Source organism: Podarcis melisellensis (genome assembly GCF_964234715.1).
Source record: "Podarcis melisellensis genome assembly, chromosome: 10".
NCBI classification, from domain to species: Eukaryota; Metazoa; Chordata; class Lepidosauria; order Squamata; family Lacertidae; genus Podarcis; species Podarcis melisellensis.
This window is the reverse complement of record NC_138542.1, coordinates 8,537,920-8,557,468: the sequence shown is the minus strand read 5'-3', so window position 1 is coordinate 8,557,468 and position 19,549 is coordinate 8,537,920. Positions and strand designations below refer to the sequence as shown.

General features: G+C 45.6%; 1 protein-coding gene across 1 annotated transcript in view; it reads left to right on the top strand.

Moving 5' to 3' along the window:
- LRRK2 (leucine rich repeat kinase 2) overlaps nucleotides 1–19,549 on the top strand; it is an 83,387-nt gene that overhangs the window by 37,760 nt on the left and 26,078 nt on the right. Inside the window, exons 19-28 of the mRNA XM_081927586.1 lie at nucleotides 732–987; nucleotides 1,981–2,169; nucleotides 4,591–4,700; nucleotides 5,476–5,545; nucleotides 7,640–7,839; nucleotides 7,958–8,208; nucleotides 8,659–8,807; nucleotides 9,750–9,843; nucleotides 10,971–11,157; nucleotides 12,265–12,446. Of these exons, the coding sequence (XP_081783712.1) occupies nucleotides 732–987; nucleotides 1,981–2,169; nucleotides 4,591–4,700; nucleotides 5,476–5,545; nucleotides 7,640–7,839; nucleotides 7,958–8,208; nucleotides 8,659–8,807; nucleotides 9,750–9,843; nucleotides 10,971–11,157; nucleotides 12,265–12,446 (1,688 nt within the window). The remainder of the gene's footprint in view (nucleotides 1–731; nucleotides 988–1,980; nucleotides 2,170–4,590; nucleotides 4,701–5,475; nucleotides 5,546–7,639; nucleotides 7,840–7,957; nucleotides 8,209–8,658; nucleotides 8,808–9,749; nucleotides 9,844–10,970; nucleotides 11,158–12,264; nucleotides 12,447–19,549) is intronic.

Below are 19,549 nucleotides of genomic sequence, written 5' to 3'. Positions count from 1 at the left end.
GCATAGTCATGTGGGTTTTCTGGAAAATTACAGTAATTTTGCATAGTTAAGAAACTGAAAACTTCGAAGCAGGCATGTTTGCCTAATATTAATTTGCATTTGGCATGCATGGTTACTTATGAAATGAAAAGTGTTGGTGGAAAAAGAAAACACTAGAAAGCAGGGGTGCCAACTTGTCCCCCACGTTGAGGAGGCACAGTCATGTGATGTGTCACATGATGCTTCCCGGCGTGCACCAGGCAGGGGCAGGCTGCACGGAGGGCGATCTCTGCTCATCCTAGCCTCATACCAGGAGCCAGGCAGCGGCTGGGACAAGCAAGCGCAAAGGTCGCCCTCTGCGCTTGCCCCAGCCGCCGCCTGGCTCCTGGGCTGCTGGGTGGAGGCTGGGGCCGGGGTACGTGGAGGGCACCTGGCGGCAGCAGGGGATAGCGGCCCCCTCAATATTGGGGGGCAATGCCCCCTGCCAAAAGATATTGGGGGAATTGAAGCCTTCTTTGCCCCTGGTGCTGCTGCTAGAAAGAAAGTGTGTGTGTGTGTGTGTGTGTGTGAGAGAGAGAGAGAGAGAGAGAGAGAGAGAGAGAGAGAGAGAGAAAGAAAAAGAAAGAAAGAAAGAAAGAAAGAAAGAAAGAAAGAAAGAAAGAAAGAAAGAGAATTGTAGGAACAGGAGACATACCCACTACCTTGCCAAAATCATGTGCCGCTTGCATTAATCATCTATTTCTCTTTCATAGATTTGTGAGAAAGGGAGCAATCCCAAGTTGGTAGAACTGCTATTAAACGGTGGGGCTCGAGAGCAGGATGTTCGGAGTGCTCTCACAATCAGCATCAAGAAGGGAGATAGCCAGGTCATTAGCTTGCTCTTAAAAAAGCTTAGTCTGGATTTGGCCAACAGCAGCATATGTCTCGGCGGTTTCTGCATTGGTAGAATTGAACCTTCCTGGCTGAGCCCCTTGTTTCCAAGTAAACAAGGATCCTTCAAGAAACAAAGTAAGTGGCTGTAGATGTTCATGTTCAAGTACAGTATGTATTGTTTGTTGTTACCTGCATGGCCCAACTACATGTAATTTTCAGTTTGTTTAAAGCTAGTTCCTTCAATAAGCAGTGTAGGCCCCTGATTTTTCTTTGCCATTGATTTCATCTGTACATATTGCTGGAACTCAAACATGATTTGTAACAGGCCATGTTTTACCTCCAAAGTTCTGCCCAACCCAAGTTTCCTGGCTTTTTATGTAGGAGGTTAATAGTTCCAGGTGTGTTCCTTATTCACTGTATTGTAGCAACACTGGTGCATTCTTTCACATTGCGCCGGTTCAGATAATCGTAACTTGACTTAGTAAGCCATGGTGGGAAGCCAAAAATTAGATTAACAAGAAGAGTTCTTACCAAGTCTTTTATTCAGTATTCACAGAGAGAGGCTTTGAAAAGTGTGTCTCTTGCAGTAATGGCATTGCTCCGAGTAAAGCCCCACTCCCTCTGTCTCTCCTATGTATAAAACATCATCCCTACATTGGCTGACCTGTGCTTTCTGCCTATGAGCTTTCTGTTCTCCTACTATCCATGCCTGCTGGGTTCTGGGAGAAGAGGGTGGGTTTGGAATGCTTTCTAAAGACACTGAGTTTGTCAGATATCTCTCCCCTGGTGCTTCTTCTTCTAACTCCTCTCCTAATATTTCCCAGCTTCTCCCCTCTGCAGCCTCTGAACTATGACCTTCTGCAAACCACTGTTGTAAATCTATGCTGTCTTCCTCTTCTCTGGGGGGACAGTCTCCACCATTCCTCCTCAGACCAGTCCCTGACAAGTAGTAACCATAATTTCTTGTTTGGGATTAAATGGGGAACTATGGTTAATTAGAGACTTCTTGGTTTAATCACAGTTCACACAAAGGGCAAAAGACCTGTGCATATCTCTTCTTATTAACCAAATGCAACTATTGTATATATACTCTGTCCAATGCGGGGTTTTTTGTTTCCTGCCCATTAGATGCAGGCTCTGCGCTGGCCAGAATGGTGCTTAGATACCAAAAGAAAAGCAGCTATGAGGACCAGTCAAGTTCTAGTTTTGAAGAGAATACTGATGAAAATATAAAGGAGCAGCTTGATGACTGGGATCTTCTTCCTGACCATTTAGTCGACAGTGTTTTCTGCTTGAGTGATGGTATAGATAGTGAAGGTATATTTGCTAGATTAAATGAAGGATTTGTCACTCCATTACAATCTTTTATCCAAATAATTTTTATTGGTTTTCATGTGAATACAAGAACAACATATAACTACAGTAACTTGTCCAGTGGTACATTCTTATTAAGTTTCATATGCAGTACACAAGCAATACCTTTATTTATGCATTGTCAGTTCAAGTATCCTCTCCACAGAGATTCTTGTGTTGTGGGTGGAATAAATGTATCTTCTGTCTCATTTATAAAAGAAAAAAATGGAAGCCAAGTCTCACACAAAGTTTCTTATCTTTGAAGTGCCTTTAATTACCCTTCTATGGCAAGTAAGGCATTCTGATAGAGGCACATTCCAAATATTATTTACCCAGGTTTCAATGGGGATTTCTATAGGTTGTTTCCAGTATCCAGCTATTGTTAATCGGGCTGTTGATAATAGAAAACAATACTAACTCCCTGCATTTAAGGTTATTATTTAAATTTGAGTCTAAGGATAACAAGGCAAGAGCTGAATTAGATGGAAGGACTTGGTGTGTAATTTTGGAAATAATGTGGAACACCTTTTTTCCAAAAGGAGTATACCAACATGCAGCTCCACCATGCATGAAAATATGAGCCTATCTCTCTGCAGCTTTTCCAGCATAGGGGAGAGATGGTAGTGATTATTATGGCTAGACATGATGGAATCCAGTGCCAGTGAAATATAATTTTAAGAGAAGCTTCCTGCAAACTCCATTACAATCTTAGCCTTCAATTTGTAGCCTTAACCTGACCTGTTTGACTGTTTGGCACAAGTGTACCTAGCTACCCTGTATACAGGGGTCTTGCATAGGGCTAAGGCTCCTAGTAAGGGAGCCTGTTCTTGCAGTTATCCATTTGCTGCTGGCCATGGTTAAGAGTGCAAGGACGCGGGTGGCGCTGTGGGTTAAACTACAGAGCCTAGGACTTGCCGATCAGAAGGTCAGTGGTTCGAATCCCCGCGACGGGGTGACCTCGCGTTGCTCGGCCCCAGCTCCTGCCAACCTAGCAGTTCAAAAGCACATCAAAAAGTACAAGTAGATAAATAGGTACCAATCCGGCAGGAAGGTAAACGGCATTTCCATGCGCTGCTCTAGTTTCGGTGTTCCGTTGCGCCAGAAGCAGCTTAGTCATGCTGGCCACATGACCCGGAAAAACTGCAGACAAACACCATCTCCCTCGGCTTGTAAAGCGAAATGAGCGCCCTAACCCCAGAGTCGTCTGTGACTGGACTTAACTGTCAGGGGTCCTTTACCTTTAAGGCCCCTAGTGCTACACCCTCCCTTCTTTGACAGTGTTCTATGAACACAGTCCCTTGTATTCGCTTTTATTTTTTATTTGTTGAAATAAAAATGAACTTAAAAGCACAAATGATTTCTGTGTATGCACACATATTCACACATGTACACCTGAGTTGAATGTGCAATGTAGAGGAGGGGGGGGCGGAAGGTGGGTGAGAATTATGCTTCTGTAGAAAATAAAAAAGGAATGACTGTTCGGATGGAAATATAAATGAACTGGACTTGTCGCTTGTGCACCTCTTTATTTTGTTTGACCTTATAATGCTGCTGCTGCTGCTGCTGTTGCTGCTGCTGCTGCTGGCAGAACTGAATCCCACCAGAGAAAAGTTGCTAAAATATAAAGTCACTTCCAAAGTTTAGTATTTGAAATGGTGACCACAAGTCAAATCGCCCTGCATGAGATGGAATGGAAAGGATAGTAGGAAAGGGTATCCAGAAAGTGACAGCAGCATGGAAAATCATGAAGTTAAAGACTGTGTTAAAAGGAAGCTTTTTAAGAGACACTGAAGGATAGTAGATTCTATCCAATAAGAAAAAAACAGCAAGAGAAACCAGTCTAATCAGCAGGATGTAGTCAAAGAAAGGGCACGGGAAAAGAAGAAAAGGAAAACAGTACAGTTGTACCTTGGTTTTTGAACGTAATGTGTTCCAGGAGTCCGTTCAACTTCTGAAACATTTGAAAACCAAGGCACAGCTTCTGATTGGCTGCAGGAGCTTCCTGCACTCAAACAGAAGCTGCGTCGGACATTCGGCTTCTAAAAAACATTCGAAAACCAGAACACGTCTGGGTTTTTGGCATTCGGGAGCCAAAATGTACAAGTACCAAGGCGTTCGAGAACCAAGGTATGACTGTACAGAGAAATAGTATCTGCTGTATGTGTAAATTAGTCTTCATAAATGTTAACATTTATTATTATTATTTTTTATTATTTTATATCCTGCCCTTCCTCCCAAAGGAGTCCATGGTGGCAAGTATCAGTTCCTGCTCCTGGTGTTGTGCTGGTGACATTTCTGGCCTGTAGGCTTCTATTTGTTTGGATTCTTGGCTTCAGTTTATGTAGCCATTCTTGCAATCTCATTTAACCCCCCTTTTTGCCTCAGGGAGTGAAAACTCAATTATCGTGAAGAAGAAATCCAACTCCGTGGCTGTTGCAGACATCAGGGCCTTGCAGATGTGTTCTCAGACCCTGAAAAGGAATTCCAAGTCTGTGGTAAGAAAAAATAATCAAATGGGTGTAAAGTCACATTAGATGGTTTATGTTGTAAACCGCCCTGCAGTTTTTTGATGAAGGGCAGTATGTAAACTGAATGAATGAATGAATGAATAAAAGGTGTATCTGTAAGTGGTAAAGGGACTTCTTTAGCTTTTTGTCTTTTGACTCCTTGTCTGGGGAAAGGGCAGGATATAAACAAATATCATCTACATACATAGCAGAAAGAAATGCAATAACTATAGCATAACAGTGCATTGCAGCTGAGAAATTTGTATAAGAAATAGCTCCTGGACCACATATTCTTCTTAAAGCCCCTTTGTCCACAGTGCTAATCACATCAAACAATCTGCACTGATTTCTCATATGCTCATTAAGTGCACACGGGGCAGTATTCAACTAAAATAATTGTGGGAACACAAGGAACACCACTGGCGCAACAGGACTAACCTCTCTGTTCACCCACGTCCACCCCATGCCATTCCCAAATCTGCTCTAGAGGGTTGGAGGTGGTCAGTTAATGGGTTAATTCTCCACAAGTCAGCAGAGATTACTCATTTCCCGAAATACACCTGCAGGTATCTTGTGATTCTCTTATCTGGCAAGTAACTTTGTATATAAAAGGGCTCAGGTTACAGCATACTGTGTTTCTGAAACGTAGGTTGCTTTGTTAATGCTGGTACCGCAAGCAAAGCATAATAATTTGATCATCCACTCTTTTTAAATGCATCTAAATGTTCATAACGGCAACATTTAAGCTTTTTGTGTTTTCCAGGGACCTGGGTCACATCACGAACCATTCAAGAATCCAAGAAGAGGGCAAATGTCTTCTGAAGAATCACACAGTAAGTGTATATCCACAGTAGGTTTTTAATTAAAGAAGTTTACATCATTCTGTATTCACTTAAATTCTACATACAGTTACCATTCTTCATAAGAATATGTGTGTAATTTAAACATCTAAGAAGTAGACTACATAGTACAAACTGGTATAGAATTGTGCAATTGGAGAAATAAAATGCCCACCTAATTAAATTTCTTGCTACATCAGTGGGTAAAGTCCCATCAACACATTCTATGCCCAAGTCTTCTACATGCCTAGAGAAAGTAGTTGTAAAGAACTATGCTTGTAAAGAACCGGATCTCTGGCCTGAAGCAAAATTCCTTCTTCATGCAAAATAAAGTAATACAGCCAAGATCTTGAGCATATGTAAAAACATTTGTGCATTTCCTCATACCTTGAACAACAACATCATAGTATAGCTTGTACCTATTAAAGCTGCAAGAAAGAGAATAAGCATTGAATACGTGGAAGCTGTCAAGTTGTTTTTGGTCCGGATAGCCTAGTGTTGTCTGCTCTGGCTGGCAGAAACTGAGGTTTCTGGAGGTGATATTTCTAACTCTGACTTCCTGAGATCCTTTAGGTGAAGATAGGAGCATTTGAACCTGGGACTGTCTAGCTGTAAAGCATGTACCTGGTTTATCTATAAAATATTTGTATACCAATTTGTCATTAAAAAATCAAAGGGGTTTTGCAGCAGTAGAAACATAAAATCATACCGGAAAAACTATAAGAAAATTAAAATCAGACATCAGTTAACCATTCTTGATTGCCTGTCTAAGCCTGGTGCAATAGAAATTTTTTCAGCAAGCATTTAATAGTTGGCACAGAAGGCCGCCTGAGCTATTTTATTTCTCTGCACCCCCTGAAGATGGAGGGGAAAGCTTCCTTATTTATTTATTTAATTTAATTTTTAGTATTTTTATTTGTTTTCCAAAAATGTCCATTGCACAAAAAATACAGTGAAGCAAAAATTATATACACCTGGCTATCCTGAAGCTTACCATTCCAGAGCCTCACAAATAAAAACCATATTTCTATAAATTTATTTGACTGTTGTTTCTTACTCATTCTTCTGTAATGTTAATTGAAATAAAATAACTATTTTCCATATTCTGCTAAAGCTGTTTGGTAACACTGGGACGGTACTCTTTTTTCCAATTAGCTGCTATAGAAATCCTAGTAGTGATAAGAAGATTAATAACCATTTCCAAGTTAACGTAAATAATTAAGTCTTTTAAATATCCCAGTAATTATACCTTTGGTTCGAGTGGTAATAAGTTACCAGTCATTTTCCTAATTAGACTTTGAATTGTAATCCAGAAAGTCTGAATTATAGGGCATTTCCAGAAAATATACAAAAGAATGTCTGTTCTGCTTTACACCTCCAAAAACGACTCTACTGACAAATAAATCTTGCTTACTCTGTATGGTATTAAATGCCATTGATACTGAATTTTAAGGAAATTTTCCTCTGATATCAAGCTGTGTAGTATCTTGTTTCACATCTGTTGAAATTCTCTGATATTTCTGCCGTAGGTTTCTTACCCTTTTCGTCATAAAGGTACCTAATTTCCCCCCAAGTAGAATTCAGCGTCATACTATTACAAATGTTCCAGCTGCGCAGTCATTGCAGTTTGCCAGTTGGAGCAATTGGCCATCTCCCCCTGAATACTGTAATGGGGGTACCCCTCCCCCAGAGCCAGGGGGGGCAGGGCACAAGGGAAGGAGGGGGGGAAGCCCCATTGCATGAAGGAATCCTTGCTCAGGCTCCTGCTTAATGTTAGGTGAATCCCGCTCAAGATATGTATTTTGCCTATGCTCACTATATTGACATTTTGGTGACACTATGGCAGAGAAATGTATCTCTGCAAATACATTTCCGTGTAAATCTATTTGTTTTCCTCTTTACTTCCATCCAAAATGGTAGATCCCGATGGTTAGCATTTTGAGGCAGTTTCTCAACCATATGGCAAACCAATCAGGAAGTTCTTAAGTGTTCATAACTGCTGGTCAAAAAGAAATGTCATTTATACTGTAGCAAGCATTTCCTGATACACCTAATGTTTCTGCATTCATTCATTCATTTATAAAATAGACACCCCAAATCGATTGGACAGTTCCTCTTCGTCAATCCCTGACAGGGAATTTATTAAGTCACTTGATCTTTCATCAAATGAGCTGGAGAATATAGATAGCATCAGCCAAAGCTCTTGCTTAACTACTCATTTGGAACATCTTGAGAAATTAGAGCTTCATCAAAATGCCCTTCCATGCATTTCTGAACAATTGTGTGAGGTGAGTCAAACACAGTTCTGGAATATATATTTATGTCATACTATCAATGTATTTACTGTATCATAAAGTAGTTTAAAGTGCCCACTAAAAAGATCCAATTCATCCTTCTTTCTTCCAGAGCTTGAAGTGTTTAACTTATCTGGATCTGCACAGTAACCGTTTTAAATCGTTTCCTCCGTACCTGTGGAAAATGCCCCATATAGCACATCTTGATATCTCCCGCAATGAGATTGGTCCTTCCTTAATTTTGGATTCAAAGATTGTCTGTCCATCTCTAAAGCTGCTGAATTTATCATACAACCAATTGTCATGCATTCCTGAATTTCTCTCCAATGTTGCACAAAACCTGGAACACCTTATATTAGAAGGGTAAGAACAGGTCATGGTGATTTTGATAGATGGTTCTCAAGGGTTGTTGGCAGCAGTGAACTGAAAGATTAGGAAAGAACCTGTAGGTCCCTCCGTATGATGTTGGATTACAACTCCCAGCATCTCTGACCATTGGAGACCAACATTTACAGGGTCACCCCTGCCCTACACGAAAGTTCTGTAGCTGTGTATGTCCCAGTTCATCATTTTATGAAACCTTATTAACCCCTCCACCACCACCATCCATACAGAAGGAGGAGTGGGAGCATGGGAGCCTGAGGTTTCCTTAGCTCATTCCTCCACATGATGTTAAACTGATTTAGCATGACATGCAAATGTGGCCAGTGCACTGCAGCCCAAAGTGTGGGCTGCAGACCTCTAGAATCTTTTCATATGCATCTTTTTTGTGTATGCTACTTATAACTCTTATTTGGTTTTCTTTTTTTCTAGTAACAAGCTTTCAAGTGTGTGCTCACCGTTATGTTTGAAGGAACTGAAAGTGTTAAACATTAGTAAGAATGCTGTATCCTTCTTGGCTGAGAATTTTCTAAAAGACTGTTTGAAGCTGGAGACACTCAATGCTGGGATGAATTCACTTGGTGAGTGTATGAAGTGGCGCAATATTATGGCTGTGAGGCATGGGAGCAAGTGAAGTAGGGTGTGTAGGAGGAGAAGGAAAATTATGTAGTTAATATTTGTGCTATTGTTTGCTGTCTACTGCAGTGTATTTATAAGACTAGTACTGTCATGAGTCACTTTTAGTGTATATAAGTCCTTGATTTTTGTATTGTATTTTTTTTAAAGGTATACGTCACCTTGGATGCCTTTAGGTAGAGAGGGAAATACTATAAATTAAATATAAAACCAACCTGAAAAATAGAAAGCTTTAGTAATTGCTATGCAACTGTAAAAGGCCTTACTTTCAAGTATTGCTCTTAAAAGGAGAAAGCCACGATTTTCGCAAATGTGTGAACAATAAATGCGGGTTTTGTGCTCATACATCTGCACCCAAAAGAGAAATGTCTTGTTGGAAGTGGCCCTAATGTTGCCATATTACAAGATGGGAAATTGAGGCTGAGAGATGACCTGCACAAAGCCACTTGTCAAATTCATGCCTTAGATGTGATTTTTAGTCCCATGCCATCTTTACATGTCTTTTCCAGGCTGATTAATTTTATAGCGCAAAACAGCCATAGCTGCTGCTAATTTGTGCATTAGGATCCAGACATCTTCCAAATTTCATGTCCAGTCCTGATGAGGCAGAACCCGTGGACGGATCAGGGAAATGGAGATCAGACAAATAGCCTGAGGCAGAGGCTGTTGAAACACGAAGTGTTAGAAAAGCAAAACAGTAGAAGTCTCTTATTTCAATGGTTGGCATCTGTCTGTCTCAGGAGACAATGGAAGAGTGTGCCTTCGGGGCTGAAGTCAAACCATTGGTTATAGTTAGATTATATGATAACTGCCTTCCTATATTGTGTGTATTTTTTAGCAATTTTACTAACTGGTCATGAAATTGCTTTTCTTTTTTCTGTTTTTAGAGGCCACACCTGATTTGCCGCCTAACATAACTACATTGAAATTATCTCAGAATAATTTTTCTAGTATTCCAGAAGCAATTCTTCTTCTCCCACAGTAAGTTTCTACAGTATTTCCCTTTCTGAACAATTGCATGCTCGTGTAGCCAGTGCAGAGATTTAAGGATCAGCAACATGTGTTGCTGCCCCACTAAAACAGCCTGTCAGTGGTTTTCTGCACCAGCTGCAGAAACCAAACAGTCTTTGAAGTTAGCCCCACATAGAGCACATTGCAATGCTCCAATTGTGAAGTTGCTGCAGCATGGGCTGCTGAAACCACACCATCCTGCTCAAGCAGTGGCTGTAGCTGGTGAAGCAGCCGTGCTGGGCAAAGGCGCTTCTCAAGACTGAATCCACCTGGCACTCAAGTAACAGGGTGGAACTGAGGAGTGTCCCCAAGCTACACTCCTGTTCCTTCAGCAAAAGCGCAATTCCATCCAGAACAGGCAGTTTCCCTAAATTCTAGATCTCAGAACCATGCACCCACAGCATCTCCCATCTTTTCAGGATTCAGGCTCACTTTATTGTCCCCATCACTGCCTCCAGGCAGCACCTGCACAGTCTCGATCCTGATTCAGATGGAATGGAGAGACAGAGCTGGGGGGTTATCAGCATATTGGTTACACTGTGCTCCAAATCCCGAAATAAAGTCTTTCAGAGGTTTCATATAGCTATTAATTAGCATTGCTTCCTTAGGGGCAAAGCCCTTTGGGGAGAATGTAAGGTAGTCTGCAAAGTCAAACTCTGTCCCACGATCATCCATGTTCTGCCTATGCATAGACTTTGGAAATCCAGCTGTCTGTATTCGAAAGACTTAACATGTATGTTGCTTCAAAACTGCATTTTCTGTCTCTTTCTTGAAGCGGAATGTCCAGCAACTCCATCATAGTTCGGCTATATTAAGTCTTTCATAGACTCTCCTATGACTTTCTTAGTTTAAGAATGTCTGAGGATCAAAGCAGTCCTAGTCCATCTATCTGATCAAGACCACAATGAGTGTTCTAACGGATACCACTTAGGCCTTATTAGTATAGAAACAGAGATAAACAGGCATCCATTGGCTTAATCTTCAACACGGTGGGTAAAATAAATATGCCTGTTCCAGGACAATAATTTTTTTAAATGTATAGTTCTTTGAAATAATCTTCTCATAACAAGTTTGCATATTCCTCATTTTCTTTTTAGTCTGAGATCAGTGGATTTAAGCAACAATAAAATTACAACTCTGCCTGGGCCAGTTCATTGGAAAACATCTAACTTAAGGGAGTTGCTGTTTAATCATAATCAAATAAGCGTCCTGGATCTGAATACAAAAGCTTTCTTGTGGTCTCGGCTCGAAAAGCTTCACCTCTCCCACAACAACTTAAAAGAGGTAAGCTGTGAGCTTGACTATTAATAGGGTGGTTGCTCTTAAGAATGATATTCTTACTTCACCACAGCAGAGTTCTATAACAAAACCCAAAAAAACTGTTTGATAGGGACAAGGTTTTTCCTATGATTTCTTCTTCTTGTTGCTTTATTTTCAAAATTATTCTTTCAACACCAATTTATTTGGATGCCTGAGCAGCAAGGTGGCCTTATCACTAAACTGCATAGGGTAGCACTTCTGCCACAGAAGCCAACGGGAAAAATTGTGCTGTGGAGGAACCACAAGAAGACAAAGGAAGAGCCACAAACTTGATACTATAAGTATGCAAGGAAGGCTGAGGCAACAGGCAAAAGACTCCCCAAAAACAGTTTGAAGAGGATCAGGCTTTCATTATGCCAACATCTGTGTGTGATGGATGGACAGTGACACACTAATAAGACCCAGTGAAGCAGTTGTCCTGGAAGGGGTCAGTTTACTGGCCTAGTCATGAGAAAAGAGTTATAGAAAGCTCTGCTTAAGATCAGTTTGGTGAGACTCTTAAGATGAGGGAAGGAGAGGGACATCTGCTCAAAGATCCTCAAATGGTGAGGAGTGCAACTTTGATTAATCATTTGCTCCTTTTCAGAACCCTGGTGTGTGGGTGGGTGGGTGTGTGTGTGTAGGTAGGTAGGTGTAGATTCATATTTCTTTGGTCCATAAATGTTTTCAGAGGGATCACTAAGAATGAGTCACTAGGTCCAGGATCTGTAGGGTGATGTCTGAGCTGAAACAGAACACCATTTTTAAATAGCTCTCCAAGGGTATTAGCATGCCTAAAACCAGTTTTGCAAATGAGTAATATAGCATTTGTATAGAAGGATGCATTGCTACTGGAGAAAAATGATTTATTCTAAATTAATCATTTGTTCCAAATTGCAAGCTATCCACTGTAGATAAAATATGTTGTCTGTGTTGCAGATATTGTAGAATAGTAAATGAAACAAGGGATTTGCTATATTAATTATTATTTGTTCATTTTAGCTGTTGACATGCTTGATCTTGCACAGATAAATTACTCTAGCCCTCCCCCCAAGAAAGATTTTTGTTACTATGCTTCCTCTCTCTCTCTAGATTCCTCCTCAAATTGGGTTCCTTGAAAACTTAACATCTTTCGATGTAAGTTACAATCCAGAATTAAGAAGCTTTCCTGATGAAATGGGAAAGTTATCCAGAATATGGGATCTTCCTTTGGAAGGGTTAAATCTTAACTTTGACTTCAAGTATGTGGGATGGAAAGCCAGGGACATTATAAGGTTAGTTATCTCAACATTCTTATGGGTGGGTGTGTATTGAGTGTTTAAAAGCAAATCAAAACAATACCAACAATATACCTATCAATTCAATTTAATTTATATGTGTCAGGGTTTCTGGGAGAGAGGAGGAGATGACAGAGGAGACGGAGAGCGAGTGGGAGGAGGGGCAGAAGGATGAGGAAGAAGATGACGGAATTCTGAGGGAATCCACGAGTCTGAGCAGCGAGTCAGAGGATTCTCAAAAGGGGGTTACCTTAATCAAGCAAAAGGGAGGAGAAGGGAGAAGCGGAGAGGAGCCCAGTGGAAGACAGACGCAGCAAGAGGCGTCTCAGCCGGAACGGAGTAAAGGGGGTGGAGTCGTCAGCCTCTCGGAGGGAGCAGGATTAGGAGAGAACAGAGAAAGGGGGTTGGAGCAAGGTGTTCAGCCGGAAAGGGTGGAGAGCAGAACAAGGGGTGGTGTAGCGGTCGAAAGAAAGGTCAGCAGCAACGTACGCGCGCCAAGTTCAAACGTAGAGGCGCGCGGAAGTGGAGAGAGCTCAGGGGAGGAGCCCGGCCCTAAAGCCAGAAGGAGGGGGGAAGAGGCGGCAGAGGATTCAGCCTCAGGCGAGTCACGGAGAGAGGGAACCCAGGGGGGCAGGAAGACCCTGCGGAAAAGAAAGGAGAGGAAGAGGTGGTCTAGAGCCAGGCTATTAAGTTGGTGTGGAAGAGGGGAGGAGTCAGAGGGGACTTCAGCGGTCTAACGTGACAGACGTACGGCCACGATGCTGAACTGTACGAGAAGCAGAAATCTTCAATAAACTTTTCCTGTAAATAAACTGCAACGGAGTGAGGTCTCTTGTGAGCTGGGACCCGTCCTGGGTGGCCGTGACAGTAAGTCCCCTCTCAGAAAGCAAAAAATTTTTTTTGCGAAGCTCACGAACGGGAGCAGCCATGAGCGCTGAGGAGCAGCTGGTTGCACTGCGGGATCAGGTTACCGCTCTCACATCGGCAGTCATTGCTTCGCAGAAGAAGAATGACGACTTGGAGAAGACGTGCCAGGATTTGCAGGCAAGGTGGGAACACGCGGACAGGGCGGGGGCCCCAGGTTCCAGAGCGGAGGGCATTGCGCTTGGACGGAGGGGGGGGTGCCCTGGTTCCGCATTTTAATGGCAACTTGCAAGACTATCCCAATTTCAGAGCGGACGTCGTATATGCACTGCATTTACTCCGTCACGATTTTAAAGATGAGGAGGAGAAAGTGGGGTTCATTGTTTCGCACCTGCATGGGGAGGCCAGGGCTTGGCTACGCAATCTGTGGCGCGAAGATGGACCGGCCCGTCGCAATTCAACTGCGTTCATCAAAGCGATGGATTCTTGTTTTCAATCCTCTGTGGATGTGGACATTGCGCGCCGTCAAATGCACGGGCTGAGGCAGGGGAAAGCGACTGTGCGCCAATACCACTCTAAATTTTTTGCATTGCTCACCGCCTTAGATTGGCCAAAGGACAGTAAGCCGGTCAGAGATCTTTTTTGGGAGGGATTGAGCCCCCCCATCAAGGATGAGATCGCTAGGGGGGACAGACCCCAGACCCTAGAAGACGTGGTGCAACGGGCTTTAGCTATTGGAATTCGACATGAGGGACGTCCGTGGCACGAGGAGGACGGGCCCCAAGCGCGTGCGCGAGCGAGGACTCTCCCTTTTGTGCACAGGGATTTCAGCCGTGCGCACCCCTCGCCAATGGGGAAGGACAGCGAGGAGCCAATGGAGATTGGTGGTGCTAGGGCTCAGAAGCCATCCCAGAGCCCTGTCCCTGGTGCAGCCAAAGCGAAGCCTCCTAGAGGAACCAGGAAGTGTTACATCTGTGACAGTGCGCACCATATGGCGAAAGAGTGCCCCCAGAGGCTCCAGAAGCACACTGCAGCACTGGCAACTGTAACAGCAGAGGTGCAACCAGGGGAGCAGCTTCAGGGAAACGACAGTGCCTGGCTGGAAGCAGAGCTACTGGGGCTCAGCCAGGCGGATCTGTAGACAAGCCCCCAGCATCACTGCAGAGCGTGGACCCTTTGCCTCCCAGACCGGCAGTTCTGCTCACAGCAACACTCCAGTTGCCTGATGGGAGACTCCTCGAGGTTCCAATAACGATCGATTCGGGAAGCAACGCCGACTTCGTGGGACTGCAGTTCGTTAAGCAGCACAACATGGCGCTCCTGCCTGCAACGACGCCTCTAAACGTGGTCACGGTAGACGGCAGGAAGTTGCTGGGGGGGCAAGTGGTGCAGCAAACCCCTCCCATGATGATGCAGATTGGCAACCATCGAGAACTTATTAGTTTCAATGTCACCCACTTATCGGACACACCCATCGTGTTAGGCATGAGTTGGCTGGAGAGGCACAGTCCCGCGGTTGCGTGGTACCAGCGGCAGATCACCTTTTGTTCATCGTATTGTGCTCAGCATTGCTTTCAGACCGATCAGGGAGGAGAAGCCGAGCAGCAGTTGCATCTGGGTATGGTGCAAACAGTGCCTCACAAGTACCAGGACTTCTTGGAGGTTTTCTGTGAGAAGGAAGCTGACAAGTTGCCGCCTCACAGACCTTACGACTGCGCGATTGATTTAGTGCCAGGGGCGCAACTGCCTGCTGCCAAGCTGTACTCCATGTCGGAAGACGAGATGCAAGAGCTTCGGGAGTTCATAGACCATAACCTCAAGCGAGGTTTCATCCAGGAATCTAAAGCAGCGGGTGGCAGCCCTGTGTTCTTTGTGAAGAAGAAAAACACGCCCCAAAAAAGGCTTATAGTGGATTACAGGTTCATAAACAGCTTGACTAAGCCCAAAGCTTTCCCCATGCCCAAGATTGACGACCTTTTAGCGACCGTCAGGAGGGGCAAGATTTTCACCAAGCTGGACCTACGTGGAGCTTACAATCTCATCCGCATCCGGAAAGGAGATGAGTGGAAGACCGCCATGTTCACCCCTCTGGGCACATACGAATACAGAGTCATGCCTTTCGGTCTCCAAAATGGCAGCCACGTTTTTCAAGCATTTATGCACCACGTGCTAGCAGGTCTCCTCTACAAGAAGTGTGTCTGCTTTCTCGACGATATCCTGATTTTCTCGGAATCGCCGGAGGATCACGATAAGGACGTGAGGGAGGTCCTGCAGAGGCTGAAGGACCACAGGTTGTACGCCAAGTTGGAAAAATGCCAGTTTGATGTCAGAGAGGTTGATTTCCTTGGCTACAAGTTGTCCGACGAGGGACTGGCCATGGACAGGGCTAAGGTTCAAGCGCTGTTGGACTGGAAAAGCCCTCGAAATCGGAAAGAGGTCCAGAGGTTCATCGGCTTTGCCAATTTTTACCGCAAGTTTATTAAAGGTTTTGCGAACGCGACGGCGGCTATCACTGACACCCTCAGTTCCAAGAAGAAGAAGTTCGTCTGGACCGAACAAGCGGAGCGGTCCTTCCGGACGCTTAAAGGTCTTTTCGCCTCCGAAGAGCAGCTGCTCCACGTGAATCCCGGCAGACCCATGCGGGTAGAGACCGATGCGTCAGACAGAGCGGTTGGGGCCGTTCTTTTGCAAGAGGATTCACAAGGCAACTGGAGACCGGGTGCGTTCTACTCCCGGAAGCTCAGCAAGACGGAGCGCAATTATACCATATGGGACAGGGAGTTGTTGGCCATTCATGCAGCTTTCAAAGCGTGGCGACACTTCTTAATAGGAGCCAAGCACACGGTGCAAGTCCGCACGGATCACAAGAACTTAGAGTATTGGCGGACGGCTAAGTTACAGACCCAGCGACACATGCGCTGGGCGGAGTTCTTTGCGGATTTCGACTTCAAAATAGAATACATCCCAGGAGACTCCAATGTTATTGCAGACGCGCTGTCCCGAAAGCCGCAATACTTGGAGGAAGCAGCTCCAATCGCAGCAAAGCACATTTTCGCACCGCAGGCGTGGACGTGCGCTACCATCGCAGTCGACCTGGACGCGGTGCGACGCGCGTTGCAAAGGGATCAGTTTGCACAGTCCAAGATGGAGGAGCTACGCGGAGGGTCACGAGACAACGATGAGTTCCAATTGCAAGATGGACTTTTGACTCGTAAGGGTGCCCTTTACGTGCCCACCGACGATCTTCGAGCCAAGGTTCTGCAACAATTGCATGACGCCCCTAGTGCAGGCCATTTCGGCAAGGAGAAGACGATGGAGTTGGTGGCTAGAGACTTTTGGTGGCCCCAGATGAGAGGAGAGGTGGCGGACTACGTCGCCAGGTGTGATATCTGCCAGAGGTCCAAACCAGTGCACCAGAAGCAGGCGGGATTGCTAGAACCGCTGGAGACACCGCAGCAACCGTGGGAGAGGGTAGCGTTGGACTTTGTTACGGACCTGCCCAGCTCCAGAGGTAAGACGGCGGTGTTAGTGGTGGTGGACTTGTTCACCAAGATGGCGCATTTCATCCCTTGTGCCAAGGTGGCGACGGCAGAACAGACCGCAAAGCTCTTCATCGATCACGTCTTCAGAGTGCATGGACTTCCGCAGTCCGTCTTGTCCGACAGGGGGCGCCAGTTTGTTTCCACTTTCTGGCGAAAGCTTCTGGGCATCTTGCACGTCAAAATCAACCTGACATCGGCGAGACATCCACAAACCAACGGTCAAGCGGAGAGGGTCAACGCGATCATGCAGCAGTACCTGCGGTGCTACGCCAACCAGCGACCTGCGGCGTGGGTGGACTATCTGCCGATGGCTGAATTCGCCTACAACAACACGAAACACGCATCCACCGGGGTGACGCCTTTCTTCGCGAACAATGGCCGTCATCCCAGAACCTTCCCGAGATTTGCGGCACCAGGAGGGGGGGGGCCTCAAGATGCCGACCAGTTTGCAGCGGAGTTGCAAGAGGTGCACGAGGAGCTGCGGAGACATTTGGAGCTGGCAAAACAGGCGTATAAGGTGCAGGCCGATAAGCACAGGAGGGCGGGAGAGGACATCCAGATTGGGGACTGGGTGTGGTTAGCAGCCCACGCGATGCCGGCCAGGTCATTGGCCAAGAAGAAGTTAGGACACAGGCAGCTAGGGCCATATCAAGTTGAGGCTAAGATCAATCCGGTGGCTTTTCGTCTAGCCCTTCCGGAGGGTTCCAGGGTGCACCCGGTCTTTCATAGGTCGGTGCTCACTCCCTACAAAACCCCACACAGGTTTCAAGAGTCAGGAGCACTCCCAGAGCCACGTAGGAGGGCGCCTGAGGGGGGGGAATCGCCAAGACCAGAACCTCTTAACGAGGTCACAGAGATACTGGACTCGAGATGGGGGGAGGAGGGAGTTGAATATTTTCTAGCCAGGGAAGGCACTCCGGCCTCTGCCAATAGCTGGGTGCCGGGTTACGCGTTGGACGAACCCCTGTTGAAGGAGGAGTTCCATGCACTTTTTCCGCACAAGCCCATGCCCGAGGAGTATTTTGATGATTGGCTTTTCACGCCCACTTTGTCAGACAGCACGTTCGAGGGTTTCTCATCACCCGAGGGCCATACGCCCGAAACAAGCCCGACCAGGGATCCGAGACTGGGGGGGGAGGAGACAGGCCCTTGTTGGTGGGTGGATCAGCCAAGGGAGGCATGGAGTCAGAGATGGATGGTAGGTCCTTGGCAGGCAGCGCCAGGAGAAGCAGTGATGGAGGAAGAGACTGTGAGGTCTGTGGGTGGGGAACCCGAGTTCGAACACACATATACGGAGATGACAGAGGAGAACGTTGAAGTGGACAACTTGTATCCTGAACCGACCCCGGAAGAACCACGTTTTCCTCAACCTGCACCCGGCGAGCGGGAGGGGGGAAGGGGGGGCTTCGAGGGGGGGATGGATGTCAGGGTTTCTGGGAGAGAGGAGGAGATGACAGAGGAGACGGAGAGCGAGTGGGAGGAGGGGCAGAAGGATGAGGAAGAAGATGACGGAATTCTGAGGGAATCCACGAGTCTGAGCAGCGAGTCAGAGGATTCTCAAAAGGGGGTTACCTTAATCAAGCAAAAGGGAGGAGAAGGGAGAAGCGGAGAGGAGCCCAGTGGAAGACAGACGCAGCAAGAGGCGTCTCAGCCGGAACGGAGTAAAGGGGGTGGAGTCGTCAGCCTCTCGGAGGGAGCAGGATTAGGAGAGAACAGAGAAAGGGGGTTGGAGCAAGGTGTTCAGCCGGAAAGGGTGGAGAGCAGAACAAGGGGTGGTGTAGCGGTCGAAAGAAAGGTCAGCAGCAACGTACGCGCGCCAAGTTCAAACGTAGAGGCGCGCGGAAGTGGAGAGAGCTCAGGGGAGGAGCCCGGCCCTAAAGCCAGAAGGAGGGGGGAAGAGGCGGCAGAGGATTCAGCCTCAGGCGAGTCACGGAGAGAGGGAACCCAGGGGGGCAGGAAGACCCTGCGGAAAAGAAAGGAGAGGAAGAGGTGGTCTAGAGCCAGGCTATTAAGTTGGTGTGGAAGAGGGGAGGAGTCAGAGGGGACTTCAGCGGTCTAACGTGACAGACGTACGGCCACGATGCTGAACTGTACGAGAAGCAGAAATCTTCAATAAACTTTTCCTGTAAATAAACTGCAACGGAGTGAGGTCTCTTGTGAGCTGGGACCCGTCCTGGGTGGCCGTGACAATATGTTTTAAAAATGGACAAATTGTTGAAAACAGGAGGCTGAAGTGGCAAATCTGTAAGAATAAATTTGGCTGCTTTTTTGTTAATGTTTTAGAATTTGCTGGTATCAACAGGATCTGTCTTAACAGGTAAAACTGGCAAGTGGCAAAACAAATCTGTATGCAATTGGACCTTGAAAAAAATAAGGACAAATTTTTACATAAGTAAAACTTTGTGGGATCATGGGCTTTCTGATGCTCTCCTCGCCCCCATGGTAGTCACTGGCTTTAAACAAATAACTGAACTGAGCTGAAATGTAATGTAATTAGTCTTAAATAATGGTTAATTGAAACAAGCCGTAGAATCACAGAATTGTAGAGTTGGGACCCCGAGTGTCATCTACTCCAACCCTCTGGAGCAATGCAGGTATCTCAACTAGATCATACATGACAGATGGCCATCCAACCTCTGCTTGAAAACCTCCAAGGAAGGAGAGTCCACAACTTCCTAAGGGAGACAGTTCCAC